At 49.0% G+C, this 13007-nt stretch overlaps 1 protein-coding gene across 1 annotated transcript in view; it reads left to right on the top strand.

The window, feature by feature from the left end:
• acsl1a (acyl-CoA synthetase long chain family member 1a) overlaps positions 1-13007 on the top strand; it is a 68777-nt gene that overhangs the window by 52062 nt on the left and 3708 nt on the right. Inside the window, 9 exon segments of the mRNA XM_084454369.1 lie at positions 176-249; positions 1218-1295; positions 2082-2216; positions 2300-2434; positions 4721-4816; positions 5231-5303; positions 5986-6074; positions 7230-7346; positions 7737-7880. Of these exon segments, the coding sequence (XP_084310495.1) occupies positions 176-249; positions 1218-1295; positions 2082-2216; positions 2300-2434; positions 4721-4816; positions 5231-5303; positions 5986-6074; positions 7230-7346; positions 7737-7880 (941 nt within the window).

The following is a 13007-nucleotide window of genomic DNA, read 5'->3' as shown; positions in this document are numbered from 1 at the left end:
GTGTGTGTGTGTGTGTGTGTGTGTGTGTGTGTGTGTGTGTGTGTGTGTGTGTGTGTGTGTGTGTGTATGTGTGCGTGCGTGAGAGAGAGAGGGAGAGAGAGAGATTATATGATAATGGTATAAATATACTCTATTGTATATATTTCAGATTTAAACTGTAATTTTTTTTCCACAGGAAACCCAAAGGGAGCCATGTTGACTCATGGAAATGTAATTTCCAACTGTGCTGCTTTCATTAGGATAACCGAGGTAAACAAACAACTGTGCTGCTTTCATTAGGATAACCGAGGTAAAAAAACAACTGTGCTGCTTTCATTAGGATAACAGAGGTAAACAAAACAACTGTGCTGCTTTCATTAGGATAACAGAGGTAAACAAAACAACTGGGCTGCTTTCATTAGGATAACAGAGGTAAACAAAACAACTGTGCTGCTTTCATTAGGATAACAGAGGTAAACAAAAAAACTGGGCTGCTTTCATTAGGATAACAGAGGTAAACAAAACAACAGACAATTCAGACATGCATAGCTGGAACTTAGTATCTGTGGGAAGTGACCATAATGTGTTTATATTACTAAACAGGGCTTTTAAAGGGCTGGGCACGATGGCTGTATGACATCCATGATCACAACATCACATCAGTCACAACCATGATGCATACATTTTATCAGCTTTATTTTAAGTGAGCCTATAGCTTCCAGGAATGGTTTCCAGGGTTATGTATTGTTAAGAACGCCGTCTGTTTTAACCAGTAGCCTTATCTTTAATGGCTCCTCCATCTTCTCCCTCCTCACTCCTCTCTAAGGCGCGCTCACTGTTACTAAGGCAACCATTTCACTGGACGTGGAGTCCCCTTCAAATCTTTCCAGACTTTTTTCCCTCCCTCCCTCCTTCCCTCTCTCTCTTTCCTATCTTGGTGTTAAATTGCCTGTCCTCTCCTCTCCTCTCCTCCGCTCCTCCCCTGTGCTCCTCCCCCGTGCTCCTGGTTCTGCTCCTCCCTGTGTGTCCAGAGCGTCCTCAAGCCCCGCCCCACGGACGTGCTTATCTCCTTCCTGCCCTTGGCCCATATGTTTGAGAGGGTTGTGGAGGTATGCTGTGCTTGACCTGTGTGTGTGTGTGTGTGTGTGTGTGTGTGTGTGTGTGTGTGTGTGTGTGTGTGTGTGTGTGTGTGTGTGTGTGTGTGTGTGTGTGTGTGTGTGCGTCTTTGTCTCTGACAGGTACACTGCATGCTGACCCTCCATGACATTCACATGTCCTACCTCCCTCTGGCTCACATGTTTGAGCGGGTAGTGGAGGTACGTACACATCACCCCCGTGCCTAGAGAATAACACTGTGTACAGGAGGATGAACCCTGACATGTCAAGAGGAAGCAGATATGAATGTGTGCTGTTATTCGGAGCTTGGAAAGCTGTAATTGTCCAGAATTGATCAGGCAACATCGCCCTCTTGGGGACAGATGAGATTTTCATTTAGTTTTGGAAGGATACAATGGAGCAGACTGGAATGGCTCGTTCTGAACTGCCCATGGAGACGTATCCAAGCATGTTTGTCTCACCATGTGTCTGTGTAGAGTAGGGATGTGCACAACTCACATTTCTCATGTTCGACCAATCAGTGGGTGGTATGAACGATTCATCTTTTTTTTTTTGCCGACATTCATAAAGGCCATAATTGATTGTGGGCAAAACATCATTTGCAAACTTGGAACGTAAAACAACAAGCATTATAGTGAAAAGTTACTTATTCAAGTATTCATTCTCATTAATTTCTTACTGTAAATAACACTGAAATTAACAGAACAAATCCAATGAATGACATGCTAGCATGCTAGCTAGCGAGAGTGATTGGAACACACACCCTGCAGGGGCATTTTTTTCTGTTGCTTGACATCCCCTACAATCCATTTTTTGTTTTGTTTTTTTATGAAAAAAATGAACGACCACAATTTAAAAATCGCCTTTGACCGCCATGAATGATTAATCGGACCCACCCCTAGTATAGAGATGCACTTATTATATCTGTTGGATTCAATTCAGTTTCTATTGGATGTGGGTGTGACTCGCCCCTCTCTCCTGTCCAGGGCGTGGTCCTGATCCACGGGGCTCGTATCGGCTTCTTCCAGGGGGACATCCGCCTGCTGATGGACGACCTGAAGGCCCTGCAGCCCACCGTCTTCCCCGTCGTCCCCCGCCTGCTCAACCGCATGTTCGACAAGGTCAGACCGCCGGCCGCAGGGGCGTGGCATCTCTCACGCTGTCAGAACGAGCGGCTAAGCTCCTCCTCCGCTCCTCTCCTCAGATCTTCGGACAGGCCAACACGCCGCTGAAGAGGTGGGTCCTGGACTTCGCCACCAGGAGGAAGGAGGCGGAGATGAGGAGTGGCGTGGTCAGGACCGACAGCCTTTGGGACAAACTCATCTTCAAAAAAGTCCAGGTACTGTAACTGGACAGCAGTTGTGAGCCGCCATTTTGTGTTGAGAGAGACTCTGAGGGCCACAGATACAGATCATTTGTTTCTCTTATTACCAATAAAACGTCCGTACAGGCGTGCTCTGTAGTCACACTTGAAGCTCCAGTATGTACGACATTCGTAAGATTTTAAACAAATATTGCTGTATTGCTTAGATCATGGGTTCCCAAACTCCATCAATGTGGGCCTCCCCTCTGAAAACACTGACACACCCGCGCCCCCCCAACCCCCCAAATTTCTCCATTTTGCAAGGCAGCGTCAGCTAGCCCATAACGTTACACAGCTAAGTTAGCTCGGTGGCACCTGCTGCTAGTTAACGTTATGACGTTTTCGCACAATACATTCATGCCTGCGGGGGGAGGCTCTCTCTGCACTATCCACACATTTAGTATACATCTCTCCCATTATTTATTTGGATTTTCTGTCCTTTAAAATCATGTTTCATTCATAAAACCTTAGAAAATTCAAAAAATAATAATAATTTCATTTTGTTTTTTTTCTAACCATCGCTCCGCGCCTCCCCTGAATTTCTTTGGGGCCCCCCAGGGGAGGCCCGCCTCACAGTTTGGGAGTACCTGGCTTAGATAAATCGAGAGGGATAAGTGATTGAGCTTGTCTGTGAAAACTGTGTCTTTGTAGACGATTATAATTACAATCATTATAATTTGGTGTCGATACCAGAGCAAAAAAAACGAAAATAAAAACTACAAAAGTTTGGAGGTGTGGCCACACCCATTTCAAAGCGTGTGACACGATCCAATCAGCAACATGGAGCAGTCTCCTACGGCCCTATGGGAAGCCACACCCACAAACCATGGGCTTGTAGCTGACTGAATTTACGACGGCGGACAGAATTTTCTCTCATTGCTAATTTGAATCTAGCTCATAGCTGGCACAATAGTACGTACGTTAAATACTGCAGCTTCGATGGAATTAGCAGCGTTTACAGACTTGTTACGCTGGGTTCAGACCGGACGCGAAAGCGAGTTTCTTTTCGCCGCTCATGTCAACCGGTGTGATAGTCGCAGAGCTCCGCGGCCGGCTCGCGCCTTGGAGCGCCAGAATCGCCGTCCGGTCTATTTTTTCCTGCGAACCGCGAGCGAACATGTGTGATGAAAGTGCAGCGGAGCAGGGGCATCCAGTCTGAACCCGGCGCTAGTTTGATATGACTGACTGATGTAGTACGACTGCTAAACCCAGCATGTCTCTGTGTTCTGGTGAACCCAACATGTCTCTGTGTTCTGGTGAACCCAACATGTCTTCTGTGTTCTGGTGAACCCAACATGTCTCTGTGTTCTGGTGAACCCAACATGTCTCTGTGCTCTGGTGAACCCAACATGTCTCTGTGTTCTGGTGAACCCAACATGTCTCTGTGTTCTGGTAAACCCAGCATGTCCCTGTGTTCTGGTGAACCCAACATGTCTCTGTGTTCTGGTGAACCCAGCATGTCTCTGTGTTCTGGTGAACCCAACATGTCTCTGTGTTCTGGTGAACCCAGCATGTCTCTGTGTTCTGGTAAACCCAGCATGTCTCTGTGCTCTGGTGAACCCAACATGTCTCTGTGTTCTGGTGAACCCAACATGTCTCTGTGTTCTGGTGAACCCAACATGTCCCTGTGTTCTGGTGAACCCAACATGTCTCTGTGTTCTGGTGAACCCAACATGTCTCTGTGTTCTGGTGAACCCAACATGTCTCTGTGTTCTGGTGAACCCAACATGTCCCTGTGTTCTGGTAAACCCAGCATGTCTCTGTGTTCTGGTAAACCCAACATGTCCCTGTGTTCTGGTGAACCCAACATGTCCCTGTGTTCTGGTGAACCCAACATGTCTTCTGTGTTCTGGTGAACCCAGCATGTCTCTGTGTTCTGGTGAACCCAACATGTCTCTGTGTTCTGGTGAACCCAACATGTCTCTGTGTTCTGGTGAACCCAACATGTCTCTGTGTTCTGGTGAACCCAGCATGTCTCTGTGTTCTGGTGAACCCAGCATGTCTCTGTGTTCTGGTGAACCCAGCATGTCTCTGTGTTCTGGTAAACCCAACATGTCCCTGTGTTCTGGTGAACCCAACATGTCCCTGTGTTCTGGTGAACCCAACATGTCTTCTGTGTTCTGGTGAACCCAGCATGTCTCTGTGTTCTGGTGAACCCAGCATGTCTCTGTGTTCTGGTGAACCCAGCATGTCTTCTGTGTTCTGGTGAACCCAGCATGTCTCTGTGTTCTGGTGAACCCAACATGTCTCTGTGTTCTGCAGGCCAGCCTGGGGGGCCACGTGAGGCTCATGATCACAGGGGCGGCCCCCGTCTCCCCCACGGTCCTCACATTCCTCAGGGCGGCTCTGGGTTGCCAGGTAAGTGTTGATGGAGTCCTCACATAAGTGCTGATGTAGTCTCGCATAGCCAGACCTTTATCCACACTTCTGTTCCGGCGCTGGAGAAGGGTCCAGCTGCACCCCGTTATCATTCTGAGATGGGGGAGGGGTGCTGTATTTCTTTAGACCAATCACAAGTGTCTTGGGCAGCTCTAAGGTAGTTTTTTTCAACAGTGGCCTTGTAAAATAGTGTCGGGGGAATTAATCTGATTGGCTCCGCTGGAATTGAGCGGCGCCAATGAGAGGCTTATCTCAAAAACCTCCATCCTGTGAGTTAGACTAGTGTTGATAAAGTTGACAGGTATCCTATATATGTCTTCACTACAAAACTTGTGTGTTTAATGTGCAGCTCAAAGAATATTCCAGAATATGTCTGCTCCTTTCGCTTGACAGTTCTATGAAGGCTACGGACAGACTGAATGCACAGCTGGGTGCTCTATGTCAATGCCTGGGGACTGGACAGCAGGTAACACACACACAACACACACACAGACACTCACAGTTTTCATACTTCAGTATACATGTTGGCCGAGCCAAGAAACAGTGCTCATTCTATCAAGCTCTAGGTCATGATTACAGTGTGATATCCAGATGGATGTGTGGTATTATTGAGATGCAGCTAACAGAGGTGTGACTCCAGTTATTTGACTTGGACTCAAGTCTGACTTGAGTCACACATCTGACAAAATGAGACTCGCAACTTGGTAACCTAAAAAAGACTTGACTTGGACTTGAACACCTACTACTTAACTTTGAATTGAGCATGATGACCCGGAAATGCCATATAGGATACCTGGACAATTCTAGCTATCTATAGCCAGATGTGTCTGAACATAAAATGTATCTCTGATTCTGATTCAGAAGTTAGAGATGTTGCCTTTCACCGAGGAACATTAGCAATGACAAGCCACCAACGAGAATGTGGCGAGTCAATTCACATTTGATTGTACCAGAACCAAGTCAGTTCAAGATTCAAAATAAAATAAATGCTTTGAGATTTGCAAAGAAAACTTTCCTCTTGTGGCTCGAAGACTTGAGTCTCCAGACTTTTGACTTGAATTGGTTTGAATACAGTAACTGGCACTTGACTTGATACTTGCCCCTTATGACTTTGTAACTTGAGGACCTGATCCCACCTCTGTCCCCAGGTCACGTCGGCGCCCCGCTGCCCTGCAACGCCATCAAGCTGGTGGACGTGGCTGAGATGAACTACCTGGCTGCCAATGGGGAGGGAGAGGTGATTCTGATTCTGAAAACAAATTCTGATTCTGAAAACGGATTCAGATTCTGAAAACAAATTCTGATACTGAAAACAAATTCTGATTCTGAAAACGATTTCTGATTCTGAAAACGGATTCTGATTCTGCAAACAAACTCTGATTCTGAAAAGGAATTCTGATTCTGCAAACGATTTCTGATTCTGAAAACGGATTCTGATTCTGAAAACAAATTCTGATTCTGAAAACGATTTCTGATTCTGAAAACAAATTCTGATTCTGAAAACGATTTCTGATTCTGAAAACGGATTCTGATTCTGAAAACAAACTCTGATTCTGAAAAGGAATTCTGATTCTGAAAAGGAATTCTAATTCTGAGTGCTGCCAAATATGGTATATACCTGTACTGACTTTAATATGACTTAAAGTGACTGCCTGGTATCGTCTTAGAAAATTGTGTATAATGTTCATATACTGTAAAGACAGCTTAAAGATGCTACACGTAAGGTTTTTATTGGTTCTCCATACACCAAACAGCTAAGTCTGCTGGGTCATACACCAAACAGCTAAGTCTGCTGGGTCATACACCAAACAGCTGAGTCTGCTGGGCGGTGAAGTGACAGAGTCACAGTATGTCCTTGTGTTGTGACCTGGCCGGCTCCGCATGTTGTGTAAGCAGTGCGGACCAGCCAGGAACATTCAACATGCAATATCCTCGCCAAAAACAAATAAGGAAAGGAAGGAAGGTAAGGAAATACTTTCAATCAATCAAAGCTTTATTTGTATAGCGCATTTCATACCCAGAGGCAACACAATGCGCTTTACAGAGAACAAGGGAGGTGGGCATACGACCCACCCCTACATATTCCAGAGGGAAGCAAAAAAACAGTAATCACCCGGGGGCCAGAAAAGTGAGCTGTAAAAATTCTTCCCTGACCCCTCTCAACAAGGCGATCGAGCAAGCTCCTGGAGTATGTTTGTCTACCGGCTAAGAACATTTATAAAGCAATACATTACATTAAATTACATGACTTTGACACAGATTCACTTCACCAACCTTGCAGATTTAACTTAAAATGCTAATGTAGGCATATTAAGAAAGAACAAGCACCTTTAACATTGTTATTGCATTTGTTGGTGATTTTATGGGTGTGTTTTTTGTCTCTACATTACAGGTATGTGTACAAGGACCAAATGTGTTCCAGGGTTACCTGAAGGACCCAGAGAAGACAACGGAGGCCATCGATGAGGACGGCTGGCTCCACACTGGGGACATTGGGAAGTGGCTCCCGGTGAGCATTGGCCTTTTATACGCTTTATATGTTCTGTATATAGGAACTCCTGTCTTTATATGTTCTGTATATAGGAACTCCTGTCTTTATATGTTCTGTATATAGGAACTCCTGTCAAACTCACTTATCAATAAATAAAAGCTACCGTAGTAAATGTGTCTTGCTTGCTAATTACTTACCTAAAAATGTGATTCTGTTTTTAATTGTATGGTTTGAGATGGTATGCTTTTTGCATACTTGGATATTGATGATGATGATAATGATTATTTGGTTGTTATTCTGTAAAAGCACCTTGTAACTATGTTAAGAAAGACGCTATACAAATAGTTATTATTATTATTATTATTATGTCACTTCTGTTCAAAAAATTTTCTTTGTATATATTTTCAGAATGGCACCTTGAAGATTGTGGATAGAAAGAAGCATATCTTTAAACTGGCTCAAGGAGAGTACATCGCCCCAGAGAAGATAGAAAACATCTACAGTCGTAGTGACCCGGTGGCCCAAATATATGTCCATGGTGATAGCCTGCAGGTGAGGGACGTGCGCATGCGTGGCTCTGACTAGCATTGTTAGCAAGTAGGCATGTTAATGGATAACTCATTAAGAAAAACACCAGGCAGTCCTATTAGTTAAATGTTAAATCTCAAATGAAAGATTTGAATTGACATTTTGTGAGGGAAGGTTTTGTAGAGTTGAACTCATGGAGAGTGGTGGATGGTGTGGCGCGGGTGGCTGGCAGCTTGGGCAGGAGGCTCGCTTTCATCAAGTCACGCTCTCCAGTTTACCTCAGCTTAACGGTCAATAACTGTCAAGTTAGCGGACAGAAGAATTGGCCCAAATCTGCATCTCTATTAGAAAGCCATATTAATCAATACAGCTATTTATTTTTTATTTAACCAGACAAGCCCTTAAGAACAAATTCTTATTTACAATAGTGACATGGCAAGAGGCCAAAGCCTCTTAGAGGAAGAGGGGGGGACTGAAAAGGAATGCCAAGCAGGGCCAGACTCAGTGAATATTTAATGCCGGGAGTCATGTCCAAGTCAGGCCACGAGCCAAGCCGACGAGGTGAGATGGAACACTTTCGTTTTGTTGACAGGGGGGGGGGGGGGTTCTGCGCGATTTGTTGATGAGGGGGGGGGCAGGCCATTCACTGCGTGCCAGGCCAGTTGGTGCCAGTCCAGACAACAGCACACACCCAGACAATCAACACAGTTAACAGAGAACAGCACATCCAGACAATCAACACACACCCAGACAATCAACACACACCCAGACAATCAACACAGTTAACAGAGCAGCACACACCCAGACAATCAACACAGTTAACAGACAACAGCACACACCCAGACAATCAACACAGTTAACAGACAACAGCACACACCCAGACAATCAACACACACCCAGACAATCAACACAGTTAACAGACAACAACACACACCCAGACAATCAACACAGTTAACAGAGCAGCACACATCCAGACTTTTCAACTAAAAGACAGCAACGCAAATCCCTTTTCCCAACACTACAACACAGAAAGAGACGGCAGCACAGATCCAATCATGTCCCACACACCCTCTACACACAGTCACACACCCTCTACACACAGTCACACACCCTCTACACACAGTCACACACCCTCTACACACAGTCACACACCCTCTACACACAGTCACACACCCTCTACACACACCCTCACACACCCTCACACACCCTCACACACCCTCACACACCCTCTACTCACCCTCACACACCCTCTACTCACCCTCACACACCCTCACACACCCTCTACTCACCCTCACACACCCTCTACACACACCCTCACACACCCTCTACTCACCCTCACACACCCTCTACTCACCCTCACACACCCTCACACACCCTCTACTCACCCTCACACACCCTCTACACACCCTCACACACCCTCTACTCACCCTCACACACCCTCTACTCACCCTCACACACCCTCTACTCACCCTCACACACCCTCACACACCCTCTACACACAGTCACACACCCTCTACACACAGTCACACACCCTCTACTCACACCCTCACACACCCTCTACTCACACCCTCACACACCCTCACACACCCTCACACACCCTCTACTCACCCCCTCACACACCCTCACACACCCTCACACACCCTCTACACACACCCTCACACACCCTCTACTCACCCTCACACACCCTCTACTCACCCTCACACACCCTCTACTCACCCCCTCACACACCCTCACACACCCTCTACTCACCCTCACACACCCTCTACACACACCCTCACACACCCTCTACACACACCCTCACACACCCTCTACACACACCCTCACACACCCTCACACACCCTCTACACACACCCTCACACACCCTCTACTCACCCTCACACACCCTCTACTCACCCCCTCACACACCCTCTACTCACCCCCTCACACACCCTCTACTCACCCTCACACACCCTCTACTCACCCTCACACACCCTCTACTCACCCCCTCACACACCCTCACACACCCTCTACTCACCCTCACACACCCTCTACACACACCCTCACACACCCTCTACACACACCCTCACACACCCTCTACTCACCCTCACACACCCTCTACACACACCCTCACACACCCTCTACACACACCCTCACACACCCTCTACACACACCCTCACACACCCTCTACTCACCCTCACACACCCTCTACTCACCCTCACACACCCTCACACACCCTCTACTCACCCTCTACTCACCCTCACACACCCTCTACTCACCCTCTCACACACCCTCTACTCACCCTCACACACCCTCTACTCACACCCTCACACACCCTCTACTCACCCTCACACACCCTCTACTCACACCCTCACACACCCTCACACACCCTCTACACACCCTCTACTCACCCTCACACACCCTCACACACCCTCACACACCCTCTACTCACCCTCACACACCCTCACACACCCTCACACACCCTCACACACCCTCTACTCACCCTCACACACCCTCTACTCACCCTCTACTCACCCTCACACACCCTCTACTCACCCTCACACACCCTCACACACCCTCTACTCACCCTCACACACCCTCACACACCCTCACACACCCTCACACACCCTCTACTCACACCCTCACACACCCTCTACACACACCCTCACACACCCTCACACACCCTCACACACCCTCTACTCACCCTCACACCCCCTCACACACCCTCACACACCCTCTACTCACCCTCACACACCCTCTACTCACCCTCACACACCCTCTACTCACCCTCACACACCCTCTACTCACCCTCACACACCCTCTACTCACCCCCTCACACACCCTCTACTCACCCTCACACACCCTCTACTCACCCCCTCACACACCCTCTACTCACCCCCTCACACACCCTCTACTCACCCTCACACACCCTCTACTCACACCCTCACACACCCTCACACACCCTCTACACACCCTCACACACCCTCACACACCCTCTACTCACACCCTCACACACACTCACACACCCTCTACACACCCTCACACACCCTCACACACCCTCTACTCACCCTCACACACCCTCACACACCCTCTACTCACCCTCACACACCCTCACACACCCTCACACACCCTCACACACCCTCTACTCACCCTCACACACCCTCTACTCACCTCACACACCCTCTACTCACCCTCACACACCCTCTACTCACCTCACACACCTCACACACCTCTACACACAGTCACACACCCTCTACACACAGTCACACACCCTCTACTCACCCTCACACACCCTCTACTCACACCCTCACACACCTCACACACCCTCACACACCCTCTACACACACCTCACACACCCTCTACTCACCCTCACACACCCTCTACTCACCCTCACACACCCTCTACTCACCCTCACACACCCTCTACTCACCTCACACACCCTCACACACCCTCTACACACAGTCACACACCCTCTACTCACCTCACAACCCTCTACTCACCCTCACACACCCTCTACTCACCCCCTCACACCTCTACTCACCCTCACACACCCTCTACACACACCCTCACACACCCTCTACACACACCCTCACACACCCTCTACACACACCTCACACACCCTCACACACCCTCTACACACACCCTCACACACCCTCTACTCACCCTCACACACCTCTACTCACCCCCTCACACACCCTCTACTCACCCCCTCACACACCCTCTACTCACCCTCACACACCCTCTACTCACCCTCACACACCCTCTACTCACCCCCTCACACACCCTCTACTCACCCTCACACACCCTCTACTCACCCTCACACACCCTCTACTCACCCTCACACACCCTCTACTCACACCCTCTACTCACCCTCACACACCCTCTACTCACCCTCACACACCCTCTACACACACCCTCACACACCCTCTACACACACCCTCACACACCCTCTACTCACCCTCACACACCCTCTACACACACCCTCACACACCCTCTACACACACCCTCACACACCCTCTACACACACCTCACACACCCTCTACTCACCCTCACACACCCTCTACTCACCCTCACACACCCTCACACACCCTCTACTCACCTCTACTCACCCTCACACACCCTCTACTCACCCTCTCACACACCCTCTACTCACCCTCACACACCCTCTACTCACACCCTCACACACCCTCTACTCACCCTCACACACCCTCTACTCACACCCTCACACACCCTCACACACCCTCACACACCCTCTACACACACCCTCTACTCACCCTCACACACCCTCTACTCACCCTCAAACACCCTCACACACCCTCTACTCACCCTCACACACCCTCACACACCCTCTACTCACCCTCACACACCCTCACACACCCTCACACACCCTCACACACCCTCTACTCACACCCTCACACACCCTCTACACACACCCTCACACACCCTCACACACCCTCACACACCCTCTACTCACCCTCACACCCCCTCACACACCCTCACACACCCTCTACTCACCCTCACACACCCTCACACACCCTCTACTCACCCTCACACACCCTCTACTCACCCTCACACACCCTCTACTCACCCTCACACACCCTCTACTCACCCCCTCACACACCCTCTACTCACCCTCACACACCCTCTACTCACCCCCTCACACACCCTCTACTCACCCCCTCACACACCCTCTACTCACCCTCACACACCCTCTACTCACACCCTCACACACCCTCTACTCACACCCTCACACACCCTCTACTCACACCCTCACACACCCTCTACACACCCTCACACACCCTCACACACCCTCTACTCACACCCTCACACACCCTCACACACCCTCTACACACCCTCACACACCCTCACACACCCTCTACTCACCCTCACACACCCTCACACACCCTCACACACCCTCTACTCACCCTCACACACCCTCACACACCCTCACACACCCTCACACACCCTCACACACCCTCTACTCACCCTCACACACCCTCACACACCCTCTACTCACACCCTCACACACCCTCACACACCCTCACACACCCTCTACTCACACCCTCACACACCCTCACACACCCTCACACACCCTCTACTCACACCCTCACACACCCTCTACACACCCTCACACACCCTCTACTCACCCTCACACACCCTCTACTCACCCTCACA

Source organism: Borostomias antarcticus (assembly GCF_949987555.1).
Source record: "Borostomias antarcticus genome assembly, chromosome: 20".
Classification (NCBI taxonomy): Eukaryota; Metazoa; Chordata; class Actinopteri; order Stomiiformes; family Stomiidae; genus Borostomias; species Borostomias antarcticus.
Note: the sequence above shows the minus strand (reverse complement) of the source record. Positions and strands in the feature narration are given on the sequence as shown.